At 43.2% G+C, this 27881-nt stretch overlaps 1 protein-coding gene across 5 annotated transcripts in view; it reads left to right on the top strand.

Moving 5' to 3' along the window:
* LOC121192624 (partitioning defective 3 homolog) overlaps nt 1-27881 on the top strand; it is a 217153-nt gene that overhangs the window by 161368 nt on the left and 27904 nt on the right. For all 5 annotated transcript variants that reach the window (XM_041054373.1, XM_041054376.1, XM_041054375.1 and 2 more), the window contains one exon: nt 26204-26327. In XM_041054373.1, coding sequence (XP_040910307.1) covers nt 26204-26327 — 124 coding nt within the window. The remainder of the gene's footprint in view (nt 1-26203; nt 26328-27881) is intronic.

Genomic DNA, 27881 nt, shown 5'->3' with positions numbered 1-27881 from the left:
CAGCAAATTCTGTCATAGTGATAGTGGAGGATGCACTAAACAAAAGCTCTATGTTTCTGCCAAAACCCAAAATGTCTAAATTACCAGTAATGTTTGCTCTCATTTTTGGGGCTGTAACTTTATCTGAATCTGTCTCCATTTGTGAGTAATGTGGCCTCACAAGGCCGCAGACATAGCAGCGGAAAAACCCCATGGGACACTGGGAGGTATTGGACTGAACACCAGAAAGCAAAGAGTGATTTGTGTGGAAACAAACACAAAAACACCGTGGGAGATTAGAGCAGAGGAATAGGTCAGCAGCTTCCAGATGATGGAGACAGGAATGTGTTGTATGTTTGTTTGAGTTTCTTGACTTGTTTCTCTGTGTGAGTGTGTATGTGTGCATTTGTGTTGTGTGTTGCGTGTGTGTGTGTGTGCACGTGTGCCATCTCCACCCAGTATTGACCATGTCTGATATCGTAATGATGTCATTCTCTCCTATTTGGAGCCAGACTGACTGTCGGTCTGAAGACCCTCAGCCTGGGCTTCTCTGCAAATGCCACATGCAGGAAATACAGTCGTCCTACATACGGGACATAAACACCGAGCGTCTTTAACAAAACCACGACAAAGATGAAAAGGCAGGAAAAATAATAATACAGAAAACTGTGTATTAGCTCAGCCTGAAAACTTGTTTTACATGCAGTAAATCATGAGTCATATTTTGACTTAAGTCTGGATTTAAAAAAAAAAAAGTCATATGTTAGAATTCATAAAAACAGCTTGTGATGCTTTTGTAGGAAAAATACAAGAACACAAAATTCTCCCTGGTTTTTGTTAGATGAATTCAACCAGGCAAAATAAAAAATAAAACATCTTTCTACCAGCAGCCAAGGGATGTAATTACAAAGAAAAGAGTATTGCTCACATAAAAACACCCATATCTCGAAGCTACCCTGTAAAACCTCAGTCTTGTGCTGTGCCCTGTCGAAGTAGTAAATGGTTTAACACCCTAATTAAGTAGTTTCTTCTTTACTAGGGAAAAATTGCCAGGGAAACGTTGTTGTTGGAAAATCGTTAGCAAAGTTTCTCATGTTGAGTTCTCACATACTGGTTGATGTGTGTTGATTTTTTAAATTTTGTTATCAAGATCTTCGTTCAGGGCCAGCTTTCAGAGCAGTCTTTGGAAACGTGGTGCTGTTTGGTGCCCAAAATGGATTGAGGTTCAGCACCTATTTCTACCGTTTAGGAAGGAAAACAGCGTTATCCATTTACTCTCCCCACCCAGTTTCTTCTCTTCTAGATCAGAGATTCAAACTATCGACCTGTAGACCTACTTTTAAAAACTCAAGACTTCTAGTCACAAAAGAGCTGGAAGCAGCGCAGCCATTAATGTCACCCACGTCTCGCCAGAATCCACTTAAGGTATTTAATATTCATCAGATCAAAGAATTTGCCAACATTCTTAATAGCACTCTAAAAGAGCTTAACTGCAGCTGGGATAACTCTGACAGTATGTTGCACATTAGTGTGTCGGTAATGGCGCGGGGCTCGCGTGACGTATTGTGCTTTATCTCCTGCTGAGAATGGGATTCAGTCTGTCACAGTGGGAGGGGGAGGCAGGGGTGTAAGTGGGGAACTCTTGGCCATTTGGGTTTAAGCACAAGAGCAGCGTGCGGGGTTAAGAGCTCAGTCTGACCCTAAAAGGCTGTTGACCCACATTTGGTGTCATGGATGGTACTTTACATCACTCAGCTGTCCAACTGGAATCCCCTGTGTGTCTATGTGTGTGTTTTACTTCTATGTATTATGTATGTAGTGTAGTGCGCAGCAGCGTCTGTCCTTACTACAATTTTCTTCTGTTAGTTTTTAGTATTTTGGAGGGGTCTGTTGAGTGTTCTACGGTGTTTATCTCAGTTAATTTTGATATTCGATCGTTTTAAATCTCTTATCATCACTGTGACATTCCCCCTGCACACATAAACCCCCCCACAGCAACCTCGTGCAGTAATTCGTCCTAAATGGGACCATAGTGAAAAATATTTGACAGGGGAAAGAGGAGATTATGTGTAACCTAATAATCTTTTTGATTTAAGACTTCAGAACCACAACTCTAAATACTGGTATCACTGGTATAAACATTCGCTGAGTGGGGAGGCCTGGTACAGATAAAAGGAGGATGGATGGAGTGCGTTTGATGATGACAGCTAGGTCGAGCTAGAGAGTAGGTCACTCGTCTCCGTTTGTGAATAAATCAATAATGTTATTGTTAATATATTATATAGATAGATTTGTGTTAGTGCAACATGAAACTTTATGTGTGTGTTATTGTGGGTGCAGATGAAACGTGGCTCTACCTGAAGTGTCCTACTTTTTTCTTTTTCTTTTTTTTTTTAAGGTTTGAATCACAGCACGGTGACCCACAGACCCCGAGAGCCTGCTGGTTTTTATTAGCACAGCCTGCTCCCTGTTAGACCTCCTTCCTCTGCTTCTAAACCCGTTGAATGTCTCTTGTCAGTCAGTCAGTCGCTGAACTCTTCGAATCGCACCAAACCTGCCGCGGTCTCCACTGCGGCAGATATATGGCTGGGGTCAAGTTTCAAGTAGCTCAGGGGTGGATCTCACATTTTGCTTTTCATAAGAAACTTCTGCAGAGTGGCCCCTGACAGTGAAGTCACCCCCCTTTTTTTTCAACTTAATGAATGCATTACAAATATCAAACATGCAGGCAGATGTACAACAATGCTCCAAGAGAGTGTAACTGGGGATTGTGGTTGTAAATGCGCACTGGGGGCGAGGGGGGCCACAAAGACTTGTCTGACGATGCATACAGAACAGTTGAGTCATTAGGGATGCAGCGGAGGAGTTTGCTGAGGAGTTACAGTGTGTTGCAACATCCTCTCTGAAATTTTCATGCTCCTGTTCCTCCTCTCCACTGGCCTCCGCTCCGTCTTCATCACACATTCTGCCACTTACTCCCCAGCAGCCTGTGACTCTCCCGCTCCCATCCCCGCCCTCAGACATAGTCTTTCTTTTTGTTTTTCTTTACTGTATACCTGGAGCGGGGGGGGGGGCGAAAAGGTGAAGAGAAAGTGAAGATGCTCTAACTCCTCGATTTAGGAAGTTTGTCGGCCTCTGAAGCACCATCACAGACGTACACACAAAACTCCAGAGTCCCCTTTACTTGCTGCTGCACCGCCATACGAGACGCATCACTTCCCAACTCCGCGATTATTAGATCAGAGTCTGCAGGAAAGACAGGGGAAATGAGAAAACACACAAGCGCTCACACACACACACACACACACACACACATGACGGACCACAGAGGAGCAGAGGAAACTTTTTCATCACACCGTTGGGAGCAGAGAGTCCGCTTTGAAATAAAGATATTTATGATTGTCTACCCTTTGGAAAGCGAGCCTGGCTGGGTTTTGATTAGCTGTGATTGTGCTCGTGTCTGTCTGCGTCTTCTGCTGCGGCTCATTACCAGAAAACACACACACTCGTCTCTTCGATCTTCTCTGCGTTTTTCCCAGCACGTCCACGATGCTTACATCCCCCCATTCAACAAGACGTGTTCTTACACCACATGAAAATTACATCAGTGCCCTCATCTTTAAATAGCCTGTGACATTTATTGATGGGTTGAAGTGTGCGTTCCCGGCGCGGTTTCGGCCCGGGGCCTATTAAAGCAATTGAATCTTCTCTGCTTTTTGTCTTTGAAGTGTTGTGAGAATCGCCGTGCCATCCAGGCTGTGGTTAATCATTAGTGATAGCAAAGCGCTCCTTATGAAAAGCACTGCTTTTATGGCAGCAGCACGGGGCGCCTGTTATGCAGCTCATACATTCTATCGTCTCTGGTGTGTGTGTGTGTGTGAATGAGAGAAATGGAGTGAGATTGTGATGCAGCAGGCGAGCTGTGTGGTATTTGTGTGTGTTGTGTGTGTGTGTGTGTGCCCTTTACTCCCCTGGGGTATTAAACATAGCACTAGTGATTAGGAATCCTCTTTTGTGTGATGTAGGTTTGCAGCCATTAGCGCTCCGTGTCGTGTTGTTCTCTCTCATAACGTAGCTCTGGATGTGAACTTTTCCAATGGTTCTTGGCCCGTGTTCATTTTCCGACGCTTAGATATGACGCCCGCCTAAAGGCTTTTTCTCTCATGTGATGCACAGCAGCAGCTACAGAGCAAAGCAGCAGAGCAACAGAGCTCCGTCCTTTACTGGGAATCACCCGCCATGTGAACTGGTGGATTGTTGTGGTTAGCCTCGGGGGATGTGAGCTTTTATGCTTTGATGATTGCCTGCCCAGAACAATTTAAAACTGTGAATCGTGCAGCCTCAGTCGTCATTCCCCCAACACATCGTTTTCATCAAACAGTCTACCGTGACTGTGACACAGGCTCTGCGTGGATATGTTGTTGTTGTTGTGTGTGTGTGTGCGTGTGTGTGTGTGTGTGTATACACAGACTGGATGAAGTGATGTGTGATGGATGGACTGTGCTGTCAGGATGTTCTGGTCTTGGCTGGTGATAAAGGGATCAGATCTTTTGTTGTCAGTATAAGATGCTTATGATTTCAGGATCAGCTGAATGTTGAAATACAAACGTGGTCTGTGCATGAAAGACTTAAATCTGTATAACACGAGTGGATATATTCTCTGGGTTTCACAACAATAAAGATAATCTCTGAAATATGAATTTCTGATAGTTCACATATGGTTGGGCAACGTAACCATATATACCATGAGAGGATGGACAGTATAGATTTTTCTTTACTGTCTGTAACATTAATATTATATCAGACCATTGTGGACAATTTTCCAAATACATGAGCAGCACAAAATTTAATTCCATTTATTAGGCATAAACAGACACTGTTAGTGATAGAAGAGGATTACACTCAGTGACATGAGGCCACTTCACCGAAAGACGACAAGACAAAACATTGTGGGCCATCTGGCTTTCGTCAGTGTTACACTTACGCAACACACATACCCCTTCAATAGCAAAGATACAGGTAAACCCATTAAGGCTGAGTGTGTGTGCCACTCCAACAGAAACAGACTGTGTTTAGATAAACTGTTGTGCATCAGTAGTTTCCTAACTGAATTTCCAGAAAAATGAGTGTACATCACCACAGATCACAGTACCATGATCTAAACCGAGAGGAATTCATTCATATCGCTCATCACTAATGGATCAAATAATGACTCAGAGATGACCATGGCAGCTCGGTTGTGTATCTACTGAGTCTTTTCCAATTCAGTCGTTAGCATTTTCAAAGATTGTGTGTGTTTTCTGTCCTTTCTGTTGTATGTATGTATGAACTGCTGATTCAATAGCTGCATGTTTCATGAGTACATGTCGCTCTAGATGTGCGCGGTTGTGTGTGAGTGTGTGTGTGTGATTCCAGGAAATAGAGATCAGGCCTCCCAGGCTCATCTTCAGCCCAGTGTGCTCCCTACTGCGCTGAGGCCTCAGGTTTCCCACATGGAGCGGAGAGAATAGAGGGAGTCCCTCTAAAGCTGTCAGCAGAGCTCAGCCAGCAGGAGCTGCAGCATGCATCACAACGAGTGGTTTTTATTTAGTGCAGGGAGGCAGAGATGCCGAGAGGGAGCGGGGAGGTTTAGGGTGGTCGAGAGAGGGGAAGGGAGGGAAAATGGGAGGGAGAAGAAGGAAGAGTGGAACGTGGAGAAAACCATGGCTTTGGTTACAGACGTGAGAAGAGACGGAAAAAAGAAAACACTTTGGTCCGTCTTTCCTTTCCATCCTATACCACATCCAAACCATAACAATACTTTTTTAATATAAGCCTGTTTTCTTCATAATACTTCTGTTAATTTAACAGAATAAGTTAAACTTCTCAAATATGATTTCAGTTTCTGATGAAAGAAAGAGTCAACAGGGCGAGGAATCTGACAGAGCATGCAGTGCCAGCTTTTAATAAACAGCTTTCAACTCTTGGTGCTACAGACACATTTTAGTGAGTACTCAGAAAAGCCCTGAGGTTCAGTATCTGTACCCAGACCTAACACACATATTTTCATCGAACTTACTTCTGTGTTGAAAACAGAAATAGTTGTTCTCGAGTTTTCTGCAGTTTTGGAAATGTTCCCCACGACTGTTCCTCATAAACAATCAATCAAAAGAACTGAAATGAACACTTTATTTATTTACTTACTTTACCTTTGAATCATATTCTCACAATTTTCCTTAAGTTTTTCGAAGTTGGGGAACTCATTTGATCACCACATGAAGATTTTTCTGCCCTTTTTACCCAGCGTTCTCAGCAGTGTGCTCAGAAGCATTTTAGTGCATCTGCAGTGGACGCCCAAACACAGAGGCCTTTATTTTAATTTGGCGGGACTGTGCAGAATAGAATAAGGCGACTGTTTGCCAATGAGATAAATCACACTTTTTTTTTCTTTTTTTTTTGGTCCTAGTGTTTTGAATTGAATTGGGCCCCTGTTGTTTGCAGCCCCCACCCTCCCTTCCCCACTTTAATAAGTGTAACTGCATTTGGGATTAAGAGACCCCCTGTTTCACCGACTTCAATGTAATTATCCCCCGCCCCTTTCCACATACACACACACTCACATACACCCAGCTCCAAAAGTTGTTTTCTTTATTTAATTAAATGCAATGATTTAACTGTGGTAGCGAAAGAAAAAAAAACTCATTAAACTAATTAGGATTGCCACAGAAGACTCTCCGAGCTCTTTTTAGACTCTGTTCTGAGGATTGTCGCAGAGTGTGTATCTGCGTGTTTGGATCTTTTATTTCAACGCTCTGCATTTCAATGGTGATATCTACGATCTATCACCCTTTTGTGGCGGCGCTGAAATGACTTAGCGGTGCCGTGAATGAGGCCAACAGCTGCTGGGCGGAGATTTGCCGGAGCAATAACTGTCGGAACAAAACCTAATCACTCCTTTTGGCCCTCATTTGCTTATGCAAATCTGCCATTGTGAGGAAGTATATTAATAGTTCAGCGCAGGGACATAGGAGGCATGTTTTTGTCACTTAGTTGGTGTCGCTGCTTCGAGACAAGGCATGGAGAGAGTATGTGAGCTCTGAACTCTGGGCCTTTTATTCAGAAAGGCTCCAGTTTACAGGTTGTTGAGCTGTTGAATATTGACTGGGATCTTAAACCAGTTACACTGGTCACGTTCTCTGATGGTTTTCATGGTTTTTCAAGTGAATTTTCAAGTTAGAACAAAAACTCAAATTCAGGTTTACATTTAAGCCATTTAAGTTGGCATTGAATAAAGTTGATTTGACGTCACAGTCAAAGAAGTTTACTCCTCTGTCCAATGCACGTGTGAGTCTTCAGTATCACTGTTAGGTCCAGTATTCTCCAGGATACCACAGATTATTTCCCAGACATCTTCAGCTCTATCGTCGTAGTTACAGCAGAGGGTTGGGTTACAGTACCATATTATTAAATCTGATTCCAATATCAGATCTGGTTTTGGAATCCACATAGTTTCAGATGTGTTATAAAATCCATTTAGGGTCATATTTCAATGTTTGGGGATAAATAAGAATCAAAATACTCAGCTTGAACTATTTATTACCATTTGAGCTGATTAAATCAGGGTTATACCTTAAACCCAAAACTGACACATTACAAAAATCCAGTTCTTATTCAATCAGTCTTTTATTTTGAAAGCACCTGACAGACTAACCACTTAACTTACTGCCCTGAAACACCAAGATCAGGTGTGTTTAAAACTAACACAGACCGACAGAGATCATCTGAAAGAAAGAATCTTTTGAATCCAGTTCCTCATTCGATCCCCATTTATTCCTCTTTGTTCTCATATAAACAAAAATCTGCTTACAGTATTTCTCCTGTCAACCTTTAACGACTGCTTGATGACAGGGGAGGCTGATGCCGTCTCTTTGATGGGTAATTGGGCTCTTAAATCACTTTAAATCACACACACAGAGGAAACACTCTAGATTAAAGGGATCTCAATTAGTCCTCATTACCTGATATTTTCAAGACGTCAAGCCGCCATCTCCCCTCTTTCTCCACATATCCTGTTCCACAGCCCGTCCACTTCAGGGGGCTTTGACGAGAACCAGACGTCCTCGAGCAACGGCCCTCGGCCCCCGACCAACCACCAGTGTCAAATCTGCCAGCTCGTAGTTCTCATGAGCGGAGGGAGAGGGGGGGAAGAGGAGGATGTGAGGGTAAAAGAGATGGAAGAGAGCTTTGACTTGTTTTTTTTTTCTTTTCTTTTTATTCCAAACAGTCTCCTGAGACATTAAGGGAGGAAGAGAGTGATGCTATGAAGTGTTGACAGCTTTCTTTCTTGGCGGAGAAGAAAGGAAAGTTTTTGAGTCTCTGTGGATGAGCCATGTTGTTTTTTCTTCTTAATATATTTTCCTCTGCTGTGTGTGTGTGTGTGTGTTTATACATGGCGTTTTCCATTATATGAGTTAATGTTCAGCCTTTCTCACTTTGATTAACAAGTTTCTCCTTTTTCAGATGATCAGAGGAGTTAAAATGGGTAAAATGCCCACTACTTACAGATATATCCAAAGTGTGATGAAGGAGCCAGCGATTCCTTTCTAAGGAGTCCCAAGCCCGAAAAGTTGCGAACCACTGCTCAACCAGTTGTACGTCATAGTTTTCTTATGTTGCCTTGGATTATGAATGAGGAGTAGTGTAGTGGACCAGCCAGACCTGTGCGAGACCTATCGATCCCCCCAGCGTTTTTTTTTTTTTCCACCCTTCAGATAATAGATTGCTAGCTCATCCACTGCTACCCCTTCCCTTAGGCCCGTTAGTACAAATAATGACTAATCAATATGCGCTGGAGTCCCAGTGAATGTCCTTTTAACACTTGATTTATGTCACGGCAACACGGCAGCACACTCAGTCTCTTATTCACTCTGCTTACCGGCCAATCAATTTAACCAATCACAGTGAGGACCCCCTCCTCTCCATCATCTGCAGTTAAAGAAGTTTTTATTATATTTCATTTTATTTTTAATTAGACAGCATGGATCGTTGTGACCTCAGCGACATGCTGTGTTTGGGTGAAATGGCGCCGCGGTTTGGTCCCACGGCCGATTCCTTATCGACAGTGTATTTTGAATGCGTTATGTAGATTTGTATTGATTTGCAATTTCGCTACCCGCCGTACATCGCTCACTGTCGGTGTGCAGCTGTAGTCGTGTCCTAATGGCAGGAGATCACTGCATCAAGAAGGGATTTCTCTCTGCTTTGTCAAGTCTGTCACTTTGATCATGGGACGTTTGAGGTTTTTATCCATCTGTGCTCTTTATTCAGAATATATGTTAATATTGTTATATATTGTTTATCAGTTGAACTGATATATTTGCGTGTGAGAGAAACGAGATGATAGGAAGCCTGTGTGTTTCTCTCTGTACACACATACACAGACTCATATGCTTGTGTGAATGAGAGAGTGTCCGGGGGTAAACGATCTGTCCCACGAGGGCCAAAGCCCACTCTCAGTACAGGGAGGTTGGGGTGGGCTGCCCTGACCTTCCACTCCCTGTGGATCTGATTTCCGTTGCTGTATTCAGGAAGCAGTGATGACAGCCCCACACACAGAAACCGTCCCTCTCTCTATCAATTGCTTTTTTCGTCGCTGTTTGACTTTTCAGTTGTGCTGGTTACCTTCTGTCTTCAGCCAGTGGTAGTAGTCCATCATAGTGGTTTGTCATTGTCAGGGAAATATAGGAATAATTTTTTCTCTCTAGATTCTACGTTGTACTTTTATCTTATTTCATTCTGGGTAAGATTTTGTTTCTGAAGCTGAAAGTCAGTGTTTCATCATGTCTTTTCTAAAGTCTCCCAAATGGTGAAAAGACGGAAAAGCTGACAGTTAAAAGGCTGAAAATGATCTGACAAATTAACACCTGCTGTGATTTCCATATTTCGGACCAGAATGTGTTATAAAGTTTTGGCACTTCTACCGACGGAGACACATTTTCCTCTTGCTCACTTGCATGTCCAATTATAGGTCTCTTACCTACAGACCGCGCTGTATCATTAAGTGACAAGTAAATCCTCAACAAAATGAAGCTTATGCATTTTTAGCTGGTGTTTCCGTACATTAACATTTAATGCCATATGTATTACATTCAGACTTTGTGTGCTAATCCCTCCAAAAACAGTAGGTTTGGCTGTGAATGTTCCATCACTAATACTAATCCAGAGACATAAATTCCATTATCCCTCTCATGTTCTCGGAGTTATTTTAAGGGGGCGTTTGTGTCAGTCTTGCTTTAAAAAAAAAAAAAAAAAAAAAAACTCATGTTGAATTGAACTAACCCTTGTATCCTGTCACATTTTGTGGATTTTCACGCTCCGTGGAACTTGAAAACCCAGTGATCGCACACTCACAGAGGAAGGTATGACAAGTGGTGTTTATATGTCAGTAGCTAGTTTATTCTGTAGTGTTTTAACTACAAGCAGTTTTCTTTTGGCAAACCACATCTGGATCGTACAGTGTATTTGCAAATGATTCCAAGTGGTTTATTTCTCTTGGTTGGAACCACTGGAACTTTATCCACAAGGCAGGTTAATCACTGAAAAGTGTATTAAACTGCATATTCATGATACTTAGAAGACTTAATAATTGAGACTTGTTACCTTGTCCTGTGTGTGGAAAGGAAACAACAAGCCCCTGTGTTTGCAAATACTGCTCTGATCCAGTGTCAGCTAACCAACAATTCACACACTTCATGGAAATGACAAATACTAAACAGTATTTGGATTTGGATTTCCTCATGAAAGTGCTGTCCAGTAGTGTGCCTGTAGTACAAAGCACAGAAAGCTCTTATCTTTTATCTGCTATCTTTTCCCTCCCCCTTATTTTCTGGGTAAGGTAACGACCAACACCGTGCCCTCTCATAGGAAGCTGGCTTTGAGCAAGGCACTAAACTACCGAGTGTTTCAGGCTGTTGTTGAAGGAGAGAATATTTGCTGGGTGAAGTTCTTTCCTGCATGAGGACAGTTTGAAAGAACTTTAACCTTCAGCTGTAAGTTTTTGTTTCCTAACTCATAATTCATCACATAAAGTATTCACAATTCATAACTCAAACTTTATTGCACCCATTCATGCAGCCAGACAAAACACGCAAACACATGCTAGAGCCAATCAGCTAAAACCATACACATACAATACAAGTACATCAATTATATATGCTTTAGTCTAGCACTTAAAACAACAGAACACACAATTTAAATGCACAATATTTATATTGTGTATAATATGCAGCCACACACACACACACGTATAAATATAGAGGTAGGTAAATAGGTACAAGATCACACAAACGACTGTCTGTGAGATCCAAAGGGAGGAGAGCAGCTTAACAGATAAGACGAGCTGATGGGAGAGATGAAGGATGGAGGGAGGGAAACGGGGAATACATTACATTTCAAGTCTCGTTTGCGGAACTCTAGCAGATATGAAAATGTAGGAGACTAATAAATGAAGGATAAAGTGTTCTAATATGCACAATCAATTCAACATCCCCAGCCTCCACAATACAATGTAAAATATATTGCGAGTGATTGAAGGGCTTTGTTCCACGATGAGATGGCCACCATCAGACACCATTATGCAGCAGCTCTTACGAAATGATTAACAGCACAACAGACAGGGAAGAGTGAGATCTGGAGACGGGCGGATCCCTCGGGGCTCCTGACTTGTGTGTCGTCCGGCCACTTGAAATACAGCACAGCCACAGCGAGGTCACCACACACACACACACACACATCGGTCTATCACTTCAAACAGCTTGGACACACAACTAATGGCAAAAGGGCCTTTTAAAGTGGCATACTTAAGCCCAGCACATTCCCCCCCATACCCATAATGCCTTATTTATGGCCCCCTGGATCGCTTAAAAACCAGCCTGTGTCAGCAGCTGGCTGCAGAACCTCCAGGGATTAATTCACTTGATGCCAGAACGTAGCCTGCACCCTCACCTCCCGTCTCCTTCATCCAGGCGCCAGGGCCTTTGTCTTCTCCACAGCACCATGACGTAGACCACGTCCACTCAAAGCCGGTTAAAAATGTTTTTAAAGGTAAGAAGAAGATTTGTTTTCAGATTTTAGCTGGCTTAGTGTGGACGTGGTCACGGTCTGCAACTCAGCTTCCCACCTCCCCATACGCTGTCCCTTCATCTCGTCCCCACCATCCTCCGTCCACTCTGATCTGTTTGAAGTCTTTAGCGAGGACCCTCACAGGACCTTTCCTCTGCCTTTTGTGCTTTCATTCAGCCTTATCGCTTCTCTCTTCCATAATTTCTGCCTTAATCTATAAATATTTCCCTCCTATCTTTCAGTCCTCCTTTTCATTCATCCCTTGGCTTGTCACTATCTCCCATAACCTCTTCAGCTCAGCCTCTTCTCCTTCTTAAATGAAAAATGATCAGAATTATATATTCAGAATCAGAAAGACACCCTATCTCTCCAGCTCTTTCCTCCTCGCTATTTTTCATTCCGGAAAGGTCACGTCCACCATCTGAATAATGCAACACAGACTTTCAAACCCGGTTCAAACTTTTGAAGAGAAGTGTTCACACTCCAGACTCTTAGAGAATCTGTGACGAGGAGCACTGAAGCTGGTCTTTAGGTTTGTGGTGGCACAGCGCCTCTAAAACATATTACTGTTGCCATTCACCGTCCTCCTAGTTACCCAGTCTGGTAAGGGATAAGTTTTCAGGTCAGGACAGGGAGGACTGAAATGGGGCAATAGTTGCATTGTATTAGCAAATGGTTTTAATCAGAGGAATCACATAATAATAAATAAGAACCATTATCCTGGATTCAGACAGAGCCTGTCCCATGCCATACCCCATCTGTCTTTATCTGCAGTATTTCCTGCCTTATCTTACAATGAGGTTTGTCACAGCAGAATTGAAATCATATTTCACTGAGGCTGTTAGTCTAGCGATTGTCTTCACTTGCCAAAAACTTCACCTTTAGTTGTTCCAAGCTGTTTTTGTGTTTGTTTTCTCTCCCTGTCACATTTCTTATCTCATCTTCCTTTGATTCCCGCCACAAACTCATCTCCTTTTGTTCCCTCCTCCCTCTTCCTCTTCCTCAACCATCATCCTTCCTTCACACTTGGCCCTGTGTCCTCCATCCTCATCCTCCCTTCCCTTACTGTCTTCCTTCTTCGCTCCTTTATCTGCCGCCGTCAACCTCGTCTCTTCCTCCCCGTCCTTTTCTCTCCGCTGAATTCAAAAACAGCTCCCATCCAGGGATCTTGACAGCGTTCTCTAGACAGCAACCAGCCCCCCAGAGGGATCTGAACCGTGGAGAACCGTGTGACGGGTGTCTGCCAAAGACTGTGTGACACCCTTTGAGTTTTCCATGGGTGCTCTTTCAGGGGCTGCACTTGTATGTCTTTCATGTGGGCGCATGTGTGTCTCTCTGTTGCATCAGGTAGAGCAGGGGATCTGCGTGGGTCTTCGAAGCCTCTTAAAATTTGTGTTAATTAGTTGGAGATCGTATGTTTTTCCACCATATAATGACAGTTGTGTTTTTGCATGAATACTCTTATATTACTGCAGATATTGTGAAACAATAAGAAAAAAAAAGCTCCCAGTCCACCATCTGTTTACTGTACATAATGGTAACACCACAGTTTATTCCTTGTTGCTGTGCCTTGTATATTAGCTGCTCGATTGATCTAGATTTTGGGTAAAAGTTGGTCTTACATTCAGAGTAAGGTGACAGTGAAAAAGTTCAAATAGGAAAGAAAACTGTGCCTCTTTTACTAGATGGAAATATTACTGCATTTTCATCCTACACACACACACACACACACACACAGACACACACAAACCTGTGCAGACCTCCACACAGTCTCCCTCTGTCAGCGGACCTGCTGGAGCCACTGTTACCTAGCTAGAAGACATTTTGACAGCAGTCTGGGAGCTTTGTCTGGCAGGAAGCAGACCGAAGCCTTTGTGGGTGGGTGGGTGTGTGTGTTGGGGGGGGGGGGTGTCTTCCAGTCAGCCCCTCCAGGGGATTTGCTGTATCACCTGTCCGCATTAGAATGCACTGTGGCCTGTCATTGCTCCACCAAACAGGTTAGCCTTACCAGACAGTAGGAAAACATTTTTTTTCTCATCTCTTTGATGCACAGTAAGTGTAGATTATCATAGGACTTTCATCAGTTGGTGTAGTGAGAGCGTAGTCGGCTCACTGTAATTCAGATTGTCTTCTTAACCTGAGAACACGAGCATGACCGAGGGAAGGCTGTCGTTTCTGAACATTGCGTATAACTGTGTCCAGTTTCAGTGAAAATGAATGTATGGACTTCATAAGGGAATTTCCATAGGTCTCTGAATAGCAGATATCTCAAACACTTCACATCTGTCCATTCTAACCCACAGCATCATGTGTGTTTATGTTAATCACTTGTAAGAGAACACACACTTTGCTTTCCAAGTGATGGAAATATAAGAAGGATTTTGTTGTCTTTGGCTTTTCAGTGCAGTTTTAAAAGAATTGCTTTTCTGGTTCTGCAGGTGTTGAAGACTCTTGAAACAGTTCCGGTTCCAAATGGTTCCAAAATTATTCTCTAACTACAGCAGCAACAATGTTGGTGGCATTTGACAAAAATGCGTTCCAGATTATTACCACTGCAGTCTACTGAAACTACCGTACCACCCAACTGTAATCTGTTCCACTTTTCCACCCTTTTTTCACTTTACTTTTCAAACTAATTTCCCCCTGACTCACCAAAACACAGAGTTTCCACCTGTGAACAGTCCCACTTGTCAGCACAACTGGGACTTCAGGCCGCGTCGAGTTGAAAGCCAGGAAGAGGTGGAGAGGGGGGAAAGAAAGAGGAAGCGTCTGTACCCTGCTGATGCTATGGGTATTTCATGGTGGGCCTCCTTTGAAACGTTTGTCTGGAGGAGAAGCAGGAAAGTCTTTATGTGGTGCCTGGTAGCGTTCTCAGCTGCAGCTGGTTCTGTGGGATCCTTTGGTGGAGGACAAGGAGGAGGGGACCCAGGATTTCCTTTAAGAATGACAGCAGGAGTCTGGAGATTTCAGCTAACAGGTGTGAAGCTGAGCAACTCTAACATCTGTGTCACCAGGAGAGGTTAACCAGGAGTTAATGTTTGGAGTGAGAGAGTGATGTTAGTTCTGTGAATTTTTGCTGTGACGGCATGAATAATTTTTGTGGTTGAGACAAACTGCAGAATGTGGAGTTGAATAACCACAGTTTTTCTTGTTAAGTGAAAATTGCAAAATAAAACAAGTTTAAAGCAGAAGAAGAAGAAGCACTGTTATGAACAGGGAAGGTCGATGTAGATGAACTCTTCCAGGTTGCCGTACTAGTTTACAGGTGTTTATGTAAAATGAATAACTGGTCTGTCGACCTTCAAGCTCCAATAAGAAAAGTAATGACTGAATGAAAAACAAATAAAAATCAGTGTAACTCAGGTCCCGCTTTGCCTCTCAAGTCTGCAACTTACCACTTTTTAGCTCTGCAAATCCTGTGGCTCCACTCAGCGAGTGTCGACTCAGCGAGGCCCTTTCTACATCCACAGCTCGTCCCCAGAGACGTGTGTGTGTGGACCACATATCTGCATGTGCCAGGGCCAGTAATGATGTTAGAGGACCATTCAGCCCACACTCATGTGAACCGTTGTCATTGCTGATCTCATTGTGGGCACGATTGTTTTGTTTTGGAACGAAATTCCTAAGTAAATAAAAGCTGCAGAAATCAGTAAACTTGCATCAGCATCAACATTCAGACAGACACCAGCACTGCGTGAGAAAAACACAGCCCCCTTATTCATCTGGCAACATGTTGTGTTGATCAGTCAGATGTGTGAAAGCGCACATTCATCTGTAATGTGACTGCTGTATTTCTGCTGCTTACAATTGTCATAACAAAGGAGAAAATGATAGATTTCTTGGCATCTGATAAGCCTTCAAACTCATGGAGATATCACTCAAACTGGACTTCCCAGATAGTATTTCATGTCTCACCAATACTTGACGCAACCCCCCCTCCCCACACCCCAACACAGCCCATAGCATTTTTCAATGCAGGGCTGTTTTCAGTCTGAACGCCCACCAACAGGAAAGTTCATCGCATCAGTGACATTTATTGCAGTGTGGTAAAAACTCAAGGTCTCAACCACCAGAGAAACAATGCTTAGCCTTTAAAAATTACCTAACAAAAAATGAAACCGAGGTGTTTTTTTTTTTTTTTTTTTTTGCTCTAACTGTAGAGCTTCAGGTGTTTGCAAAACAGAAGTGTGATGTGTTTTTTTTTTTTTGTTTCGTTTTTTTTTTGATGGTCTGTCGTTGCCTCCAAAAGCTACTGTATTTTGAATATTTCATGAAGTTGGCGTGTAGAGACCCAGTTTTTAATGAATGCTTGCTGAACGAGTGCTGCACTTCAGCTCCATTCCCAAGAGGCATTGTTTGGAAAAACAAATTTTTTGCTCTGTATTTGTCCATTATAAGGTACCAAAGTGGAATTAAGAATCCCAAAGTACTGATTTGACATCTTAACATCTTCATCAGGACTAAAATATAGTCTTGAAACATAATTATGTACATATCTCCAACTGGCAAACTGGACTGCCGCACTTATTAATATAATAATATAATAAATCTGGGTGTTGTAAATAATTCAATGTCAGGAGCTTTAAGTGCACGTGAGAATGGGCTTGTGCTGTGATCATGGCTTTGCCAAATTCCAGCTTCTCTGTGGCATCAGGACATACATAACTATCATGCATCAGATGCTTGCTCTTTTTCTCTAAAAATTGCCTGCTGCCTGTACAAGATGCCTCTGGTCTCATTTTCCTCTGATGCAGCCCCGAAACAGAGGGAAAGGGGCCCCCCGCCTCCTGATGATAATGGATCCTAATTTGACTTAGATTATGATTTATCAGATGCTGCCGATGCTTCCGTCAGCCAGTATTATACAGCTCTCTGAAAATGGGAACCATTACAAGTGAGACGTCCATCCGTCACCCCCCAGGCGCCATGACAGAGAGAAAGAGAGAGCACCATCCTTGCTGGACCGCGATGCCTGCCCCAGAAATTAGGCTGCTCCAATTCGATTTCCTTTCCATTCTCTGCTCCCCCTCCTCTTCATTTCTTCCTTCCTCCCCACACCAGGCCAGTCCAAAATTATCAGCCAGCGTTGGAGATATGCATCAGTCAAACCCTTACCTTTCTCACCAAAACTGGTATTGGAACTCTAATTTAGACTCGCTCTACTTATTTCCTTTAGTTACAGTCGCCTCAGCTGCAGCCCAAATGACTGCTATCTCACTACTTCCTTCTCTGTCTCGTCCCTCATTTCCTTTTTCTGCCTTTAAAGGGTAATCCATTCTGCTGCCATAGAAGAGACGAATCCTTTCTCTGGTTGCCGTGAATAATGTCACACTCAGGCTGCCTGCTTTCTAATGTACACATCATTGTGGCAGCAGGCTAATGTAGGCTGCATTTTGTAAGACCTCCTTTGATAAATACAGAGATAACTCATCTTTTTTGGCTTCAAAGTCGGTGTTAGTCATTATAGTTATTTTTTACTTGTATTCTCCATCACCCAAAGTGTCCAGTTCCCTCTGCACTACTGCACCTTGGCACCACAAAGTCCATTATTGTGCAGGGGAGTATGGATCTTCACAGTTCCTCTCTGTTCTGAGAGGATCCATATAAGGTCATGTTCTGTTGTTACACATCCTGTTGTCACCTGCCCGTATTGAGGTTAACCTGGAGGGTTAGCACTTCCACAGTAGTGGGTCACTCTTCTGTAACTGCTACAGTCATGTAGTCACTGTCATAGTGACTTAATGAGGGATATTTAAAGGATCATTATGATGTGTAGGGTGATGTCGTACATTAAACTGCCCGCTTGCGTCACGTCTGCACTGAAACCACAGCTGAACCTGAATTATTTTAGACTCCATTCTAACCTCCACTGTTAAAACAAGGAAAGAATCCTTAAGTTACGCTCTGTGATGCTCTGACAGAGTGAACAGACCGCTGCCAAAGAACTTGTGCAAATGTACTTACTGATTCAGACTGAACTTTATTCATGAGTATGAAAAAGTCAGGCCTTGTTATCAATGTTTAGTTTAGCTGAGACCTCATAAAAATGTAAAAAAGAAAGTTTGACTCTTTAATGCTTCCCTAATCCACTGCTGATAAGACGGCGCACTCACCCTGCTGGTTTGAAAATCCTCTCCTCTTCCCCTCACACTTTCATCTCACACTCTGTGTCCTCAAACTCTGCTGCCAGTAATTTGCACAACCTGTAGGAAAACACAGCTGTTGTGGGCGCAGGCAGGTTGAAACTAGTTTTCACTTCTCTGCGGAGTTGTTAAAGCACCTCTACAAGTTAATGGGCTAGAAGAGCCTACTTTACAGCCATGTTGACACAGAAAGGAATAATTAGTAGGGTGCGATGCTGGATGTGGTAAAGCTATTACCAACGACGACCCTTTATCCGAACCTTGTTGCCTGGTTACAGTTTCCCCAGGTGACTCAATGTGCTGAATCATGATGATCGGCCGTGAATCACAAAGACTAGTGGCCTGCGAGCATTAGCTGTGATTGGTGGGATCATGACAGCGTTGTGAAGCTCAGATATGTTACAGTAAGTGGCTTATCTGACAGCACAGATCTGCCCATTGACTGACCGAATGGTGTGGTGTGATGGATGCCGTCTCCTGTTAACCCTCAAGTCAGTGTCAGTGTATGTAGGGAACAGAGCAAAGGTGCAAGGCGTGGTAGAGCAAGACAGTCTCTCAAACCTGAAGCAGAGAGAGGAAAGAAAGCGTAATCACAATTGTACGTATGCTTGTTTCACCGTCCGTTACGTCCTTGTCCGGTTTTAGATGCCTTTATTCTCACTCCCTACACTGAGACCATCTTTGTCAATGATGGATGAGATTAGCCACCATTTTGTCACTGTTAAATCAGAGCACTACAACTGCGATGGCATGTTAGATTGGGAGCCAGTGTTAATGATCTGATATCCCGTTCCATATTTAGCCTTTCACTGTTAGGAAGGAGGAAATTGAAATTCTGTGGGTGAGATGAGGAAAGACTATCATAGATAATAAGGAATATTCTAGCAAACGGAGGAAAGTAACTGAAGGAGTTGAACTTGCAATAAGTTTGCAATGTCAGGAATTACTGACAAAAAGAATTGTGATGGTTGAATGAACCCAAAGCCGACAAGAGACTTTGCAAACATTTAATCATCAAGGATTGAAGTATCACCATAAAGAGACTGTAGTGACCATCCATCTCTACCAAAGGTGTTCTGTGTTTTACTCAAAGTAAATGCTGACTCTGTGGCTAACCATGTTACTGTACACGTCACGCATCAGGACAGTGGAGCGTATACCACCGATGTCAGCTTTGCTAAAAGACATTGTTTTGTCACACCAATGGATTTTTCAAATTGTCTGTATAAAAGGGAGGCGTGTTGTTTTATCGTATGTCTGATTTTCCACTGACAACATCCATGAGATTAGATCCAACACAGTCTCTCCTCACTTTAATCCCGTGGTGGAGTTCAATCTCAGAACACATTACAAAGAACGTATTGAAATCACATTACAAAACATGCTTTCGATACGTACTGAAAATGGGATTGAAGCTCCCGTTAAACCACACGTGAAATGCCTCTGCAGACATTACAGTGACATATCCAAATGCGGCTCCATCTCACAATCCAATGGGGATTTGAGTAATGAAACTTAAATGGCCCACATAGGACAGCATGCTCCCCACCTTCGTTAAAAGTAGGGCAGGATTGCAGATATCAGGAACGCCGTCCAATTTATTTGCTTGTAACTGAGCAGGCCTGCATCGATACGCTTATGTGTGCAAGCATGAAATTGGCCCATGAATTAAAAGGAGGCATATTGCTGCGTGCCACACCATTATTGCCTCCAGTGGCGCCATAGCTTGAAATCGAAGACCAGTCACCCATCGTGCCTTAAGTGCGCGCGTGTGTGTATGTGGGCATGCATTAATATCAGTCAAATATTATATTACCATCTCCGACATTTCTGACCAGCAGTGCCCCTGGAAAAATAGAGATGGCCTATAAAACTGCAAACCAATTAAATTCAATCTGTTCCGTCGATGGATTCCAATGTTTACTGTCTGCTTTGCACAAGTGTTGACACCCCGTGGGATTGCCAAGGGTCAGAATGAATGCTACTGTAAGTTGCCGGATGGGATCTGTGTGAGGGTTCATATGCTGCACGAAATTAATCATTTTCAGAAAAGTGGCTTACCGTTACCGACTGAGGAAAACAAATGAGTCGTTCCTTTTCCAGAACACTATATACCTCTCTTGGGATGATGGGCAGTGTTTTACAAATACGGACAATTTCAAACTTAAACTCTTACATTGTTGGAGCAGGAAGCCAAAGTGTAAAGTTACTGAGTTATTTTTCAGTACTTTTACAGTCATGAAAGAAGACGAGAAGGTTGACTGTTGTATCAATTGTTGAACCAGCTGAAACTAATTTCCAATGACTCATCACACACATTACCTTGGATCATAACTCATGTCGATTTATAATGTGTATTCAAATCCACCTACATTCCTCTGCAGAGCTGCAGTTGCTGCTAACGCTTCCCAGTGGCTGCTCCTCCTACGGGACCATTTCAAAAACTTAACTAAAGTACCACGTTTCTCTCCTGATGAACACACCACGAATACACACTCAGCCGCTCAGCTTGGCGTGGCGTGCCGGCGCTGCGCCAGCGCTCTGCCCTCTGAGAAGGAAGCGGTATGATCCAATCCGGGCCGTGACGTCCAGATGGTGTCTGATTCGGCCTGGGTTAAAGAACGTGTTAGCTAGATTCATCAGCTTCTTAACCTCCCTGTCAACACAAGCTCTTACATAGAATGACAAATTCTGCCTGGCTGTTTATCTTCCTTCGCACACTGATTTGTTTGTGCAGTTTATCAACATGCATTCCCACTTCAGTCTTACTTAGTCCATTGACATGATGATGCAAATGCCAGGGATTTGATAATGAGTTGCTAAGCGTGGTGATATTGTATTGATTGGCATCTAATTGCCATGTTTCTGTTGATCAATATGGCTCTATCGCTGTCTCAGGGTTAAGTCTGCGTAATCCAGAGTAAAAGCAAGATCAGGTTAATGAGAGCCTAAATGGCCTCAGACTCCACAGACACAGTGGCTTCTTTGCCCTTCTAATCTCTCCACCGCATCAACAGACACCACTGAGGCTGGGAGTTGTCAAGCATCCGAGCTAATCCTTTTTCCACCTTTCTGCATCCAGAGCACGTCACGTTGTTCTTGTTCAGTATCACCAAGTCACCCATATACAGGACATAGCTAAAATTATGTAGCATCATCAAAGTGACACATCTGGATATTAAATGTGAGCCGGCAACATCTGGCTTTTAGTGTTTCTGTTTTGTTCAAATGATTATGTTTTCTCTTTTATCATGAACACGCCCTCGTGGGTTTATGAGACACCAGTTAAAACAGTTGCAGTGGTCAGACAAGAACATAACATAACATTGCATAAAACATTAAATGCCAAACTATGAACTTTGTCTCCTCTCTGAGACTCTACAAATAAAATCTGCTACAAAGAAAGGCTTTCCTCCTAAAACATAACCCAGGTTTATAATAATATCATAACTGTACACTAAAAAAATTCTGCTTCACATAAATTCTATATTACTGTATACATCATGAGACAGTTGGCAGTTTATGTTTGTACCATGCATCAACAGACCCTCTTTGTTTATACTCTGGGCAGGATGTCACGAATCTTACTAATCTTATGCAAAATTTCCCAATAAACATCTTCACCACATTCACCGATTAGTAACAGGTAGCGAGAAACATCTATTCCAGGTCTGTTGAAGTGTGTAATTGCTTGAGGAAACGCTGCAATCTCTGCGGCTCTTCCTGCAGTAGATAACAGGGACTCTGCCGTACAGCAGCTCACAGATGGAGCGTTAGCTGCTAGCACAAGTTAGCAAGGGCATCAGTCTCCCTCTTAGCTGTCTGTGAGCCTTCGATCAATAGACCTGGATTATCATCTTCAGCATCTCAGTTCATTTTTCACAGCAGAGAAAGCCTCCACCAGCTGCTCTCTCTGTGTCAGAGGATGTAGGGCCTAGTTCCCCCATCTGATAAGATTACAGAATCTAACCGCCACAGCTGTTGCGTTCAGGGGGGACACATATTCACGACATGCGCTGGTCTCTCTGCGTATCTGTACATCAGTAAAAGTTTATTTTACAGGCTGGCGAGCTAGTCAGTACAACAGTCACATTCGAGATGCGAATCCCATGACTACCCACGCTTAATTAAATGTTTAATTAAGACGGTGGCTTTTAATTAAAAAGTTGATTATTATGTATTAAGGATTATTGGCAAATGAAATAGATAGGATATCACAGAATGCAATTCTTGTTTTATAAAGAGCGAGGTGTGATTTTGTATGAATCAGCAACTGTTAATTTGCACAAGGGCAGAAGATGCCCTTTAATTTAAGGAGCTGAAGTAGACTGGTGTGATTTAAGAAAGTCTGTGCCGCGTGTAACTTGGGGTGATGCTTTCATCTGAGACGTTGAAGTGTGAACCAACACTGTTGCTCTTGTACCCTCAAGGTCACCCCACTTGTAGCCACTAACCACAAGGGCCCTCATCACAAAACAGACAAGGTCCACTTGAAGCTGCCTCAGCAGTCCGCCATGCTGTACGTGCTCGGATGGTCTCTGTGGGCCAGCTGGTGGCTGGTGGGGTCGTCTCCAGCTGTTTCTGTTTTTTACTGCCCGAAACTGTGTGGTCACCAGCAGCTTTGCATTCATTTCAAGGGCACATCAATGCTCTGAAAGCTGCCAAGTCGTCTAAATGAGTGAACGGTTGTTAAAGTTTATGCCCACGTACAGTTGGTGGTAGGTCTGAATTAGGCATAGGCATGGGAAGAGCAGCCTGTGTGAATGAGGCCATTCATTTCTAATCCACAGGATTAGAGCTCTGTCCATCATCTGCCTCTGTCACTTACTTTGTATCGCCCTTTCGAGGCCTTCGCTCTATCTGTTGGAATGCTTTGATTGGGATCCGTGGAAGAAGCTTCACTGTCGTTGGGGGGTTTTAGAGTGACAGCATGTATCTGAAAAATCCCATTAGTCTGGAATTAGGTCCAATTTGGACCACTTCCTCTTCTGTGCCGAAAGAAGCAAAGTCCTCCAATGGCAGTCTTTAATTGCTTCGATCTTTCTCTCAAAGCCCTGTTTTACCACACGGCTTTAGAACATATTGTGGCTTTGCGGTTCTAAGATTGAAGTCAGACCACAATGCAGACTTCTCAAATCCTGCAGAGCACCTTCCTTTCCAGGCTAAAAGAAGAATTCTTATTAATTACAGCTCAAGGTCTTGGATTTGTAGTTCTGGTTGTCAGTTCCATCAGTAGCAGTAACACCAGCAGTTCAGTTGCTCCGATCAAGGATCGTGGCAACATTGCTAAAAGTAGTTGAACAAGGCAAAAAGAAAAAGCTTCAGATGATCACACAGGTTTTATACAACCTTATTTTGAAGAGAAAACTAAGGTGAATAATAAAACTATTCCCCAAACTGTCTGTTTACAAACAACTTTCCTGTTTCAGATTCTAACCAAGGGTCAAAAATGATAAACCAGAATTTTTCTTTTGAGCGTTTCAATCTTATTTTCAGAGCTAATTTAGCAATGCCTGTGTTTCACCACTGTGCTTCAGAATACAGTGAAGCAGAGGGGTTCTGAACTCAGTGTCTGTCCACGATGCGGACATTACATCTTCTCAAAGTTCCCTCCTTCCCAAGCTTAAGGCCAAGACAGGCAGCTTTTCAGGAGGCACGCCCGAGCATGAAAGGCAGGGTGCATCCCAGCGTAAACAGCTTTTCTGGCTGCCCAGTCAGCAAGCCACAGTCCTGTTATTGAGTCCCAGAGACTCCACTCAACAAAGCCACACAGTGACCTTTCAGCCTCATACAGCAGTGCCAGATATTGAGTGAGCCTGTCCTGAGGATGAAGCTCATCTCAGACTAAATCTCAGCCCACTGTTTTCCCCTGTCTCTGGGGTTTTTGTTGGCAGTGCAGATGTGTTGTGGTGTTGCTCTTTCTTTGATTGATTTACAGTGTTTTGTCAGACTAGAGAATTGGAGATCTTTGATCCTTTATTTGTGTTTCTCTCCTCCTCAGTCTCTCGGGCAGGATTCTGATATATAGGCAGGGTCTATAGGTTGCCGTAATAATGATATACTTTTGGTTACACGGTTGAGCGACCATCTCAGGAGAGGGAGCGTCTTTCATCTGACCTTGAATTCAGACTGAATCCCTGTGCTTCTTCACACTGTGGACCCCCTTGATCCATGGAAATCAGAGTTCTCCTCTTTTAGATTTTTTTTCCCCGTCTTCCTCTTTTGCAGAAATCTGTTTACACGTTACCCACTGACACAAATGAGCCTTTCTATTGAAGCTGGCATTGAGGCCTTGACCCATAGCCAGAGGGTCACACATGTTCCACGTATCGGGTCAGCTGTATTCTAAAGGGGCCAAGTGGCTGTGTTACATATCAGGGAGATTAGCAGGATCACTTCTGACAGGTCCCTGGTCTTAAATAAGGCTGACTGGTTCTGGTTTTTCCATTGTGTGTGTGTCTGGAGTTAATAGCCGCCTAAGTTGGTGGTGCTGCTGTGTTTAAGGTTATAGCATTATGAACCGACTTATCAGGTTGTTCTGTGATGGATGAAATGAATTTAGTCAGTTATTGCAGTAATTCTGTGTTAGATGGAGTCATGCTTTGACCTCATAAAGGTGAACTGTTATTTTAAGTCTGTTTTAACTGTGCAGTCGTTGTCATTACCACCAGCCACTACAGATGGGATTCATTTATTCGTTTTTTTTTTTTTCAGACAAATTTTTTTTTAACATCTGTATTTTGTGCATATCTGCATTTAAATTGTATCCCTCACCAATTTCAGAATTTTATGCTGACCTTGAAGTTTTACTACGTAAGCAGAAAAATGGTTTGCAAAACTGAACTCAGGGGAGCTTTGGGACTGGAAAGAGTTGCAGGTTTGACCTTTTGAGTTTTGGAGATAAGACAGTCCCCAGGAATTTCCTGGCAAAGTTAGAAAGTTGAAAAGTCACGCTCTGAGTCAACGTTCACCCGCTGGTCCTTCATTCACCGACCCTGACACTGCTGTTCGCACACGCAGTTTGAGAGGGAAGATGTGTTAATTACTTTCCTCTGTAGGAGGCCATATAAAGTTAACACATAACCTGTCCTCTCATTTACATTCATGCCCTATATTTCTGTCCACTCATGGGCTCAGAAACTAGCAGAAAGATCTCTAATTCTCTCATTAGAAATATACGAACAAATTAAACAAAAATAAAATAAACCTACACTGAAGCCGGATGGTTGCTTGGTTGACAAGAGGGAAAACATTTGATGTATAAATTGTGGCCAAGCCCTTCTCTCTGAAATCCAGGTCAGTTCCAAGGCCAGGTTTTGTTACATAAAAAGTCAAAACAACCTCAGCCCTGTCAGGATTTATGTGATGTCTGTGGCCTAAAGAAATAAAACTTTTCATATTTAAAGTTAAACCTTTTAGACTTTATATCATCTACAGTAATATAGTCACAGTTGTAGGTTGCAGAGCCAGTTGTTGTGAATGACCAGCTACAGTGCATTTGTTCAGCGTACCATGAGAAAGTTCCACTGAGGGCAGCATTGTTTGATGTAAGTACCGCAGGGCTGCAACAGACAATAGCAGTGCAGTGGTTAAATGATATGAGGCTGGAGGGAGGTGGGTGGGTGGGTGGGTGGAGGGGGTGTGGTACCGCTCACCGTTCACTGCTAGTCTTTGTTCATTATTATGAATAATACATCAGAGGCACATTAGTTTGATTCATATTGCTGTTGGCTCTGCTGTAAGCCCACTCTTGGCTCTGCCCTCACTTATCACATTTTACGTTTTATCTGGGTTGAACGTATCTGGGTTGCTTTGCCAGTGTCAACAGTACATTTGATCAATTCGTGGACAAAGCATGTTGGTCTTTAACGAACTTCATCCTGCAGGCCATTTCCGCCTGTGCTGATGGAACCAGGTCACTTGTTCACAATGGACCTCTCACACTCATCTATCTTCCCCCCTCTCTCTCTCTCTCTCCTCAGTAACCGGCTAGCCCCTAGCAACCACGACCGGATACAGAGGCTGAGGCAGGAGTTCCAGCAGGCCCAGAACGTCCCGGACGACCCTGACGACCGCAGGAGGACCTACAGCTTCGAGCAGCCCTGGGTGAGTGTCTGAAATGACCGGAGCCTGTAACTCAGATCCACTGCCGGCCAGAGAGGATGGCTAGACTGTAAGACTGTAAAGTCAAGAAACGACCTCTGCCAGACCAAGACTCTGGACGTCTTCAAACGGTAGCCTGAGGAGAACCTGTGGCTAACTGGAGTATGGTGCTAACCATCACTAACCCCACTACTACCAGTCATGAACAAGACTGATGATACTATCACCCTGTACCCCACTTTAGGATTACCATTAACCTCCACAGGCCCTCGGGGGCTAATAATGCTACCGCTAACACACCTCACACTCAAACGTTCAACCATCTGCATGCAGGGGTCTCCGCACCTCCTGATACAACCATCACTAACCCCACCCACCTGTCACAACCTACTGTGCTCATCCACCCCTTTTGTTTTGTCTGTCAGTCATCCACATGGACCCGCCCACCACCTCATGGACTTGGGTTTGTCTTCACATTGTCTCTCTGTCCGGCGGGGGGGGGGGGGGGGGGGGGTGTCTCATTTTTAAATCCTTTGTTTTAACTGTGCCTTTTTACGGTTTAAAGTTAGGGTTACGTGCATTTTAACTGACGTGTATTTAATTCCAAGCTTCTCTGGCCAAGACCAGGGTTAATTAGTGCATTCTGAAGCAACACGGGGTAATAATAAGCGAACAAAAATCTGAATGCCTTCAAAGTTTTTTGAGGTGATGAAATCGCTTGTCACATTTTTTAGTATTTATTTTAGTTCTCCCAGCTTCCTTGCACTGCACCTCAAGTGCACTTGGTTTTACATCATTTTTAGCAACAAATTATGATCATATGAACAAACACCTGTAGCAAATTTCAAATCTTGAAGACAGGATTTTACTACTTTTTCTTGATTTGTAGCATCTCTGTATAATGTGTATTATCTAATTGTTTCACACACTAAAGGAGTAATTTTCACCACATCCCTTTGTCTGCTTTGAGACGACGCACATTTTTTTTCCGATTTCACACATATTCTATCACAACATATTGTAATACAAACACATTAAGACACAATACATGTTATTATGCTGTGGTGAACAGCAGCACGAATGTGTGTTGTCCCAAACCAGGCACACAAGTGTGTTAGAAATTACATCCTTTGTATCAAGTAATTTGAATCGTCCTTGTCGGTTGTTTTTCTCTACAAGGTCATTTTACGCACACAGTTGTGTTTTTGTATTTTTCTGTATAAACTCTTTTTACTGCTGGTGTCTACACTACAATTTCCCACTGTAGCTTTGCCCAGTCTTTGGTTTGCAATGGGAGAATTAGTTGCTATGATTTATAATTGAAATGAAATGATAAAGTGAGAGCTCACGAACCAAATCCTCTGTGCTCTGGCCTTTCTTTTCCAGCTGATAAACCCAATAAAAGCGAGTAGTTTTGTTTTGGATTCGGCAGTGTTAACCAGAGTCGTGCGTTTTAATGGGATCGACTGACTGGCGCACATTCCAGGCAGCGTTGAACAGGAAAAGCAGGACAGTGTGGGAAAGAAGAGCGCAGGTCACCCTCTCCTTTTGTCTCCG

The sequence above is a fragment of the Toxotes jaculatrix genome, chromosome 14 (genome assembly GCF_017976425.1).
Source record: "Toxotes jaculatrix isolate fToxJac2 chromosome 14, fToxJac2.pri, whole genome shotgun sequence".
Classification (NCBI taxonomy): domain Eukaryota; kingdom Metazoa; phylum Chordata; class Actinopteri; family Toxotidae; genus Toxotes; species Toxotes jaculatrix.
The sequence above is the reverse complement of the archived record's forward strand: the minus strand, read 5'-3'. Positions and strand labels throughout refer to the sequence as shown.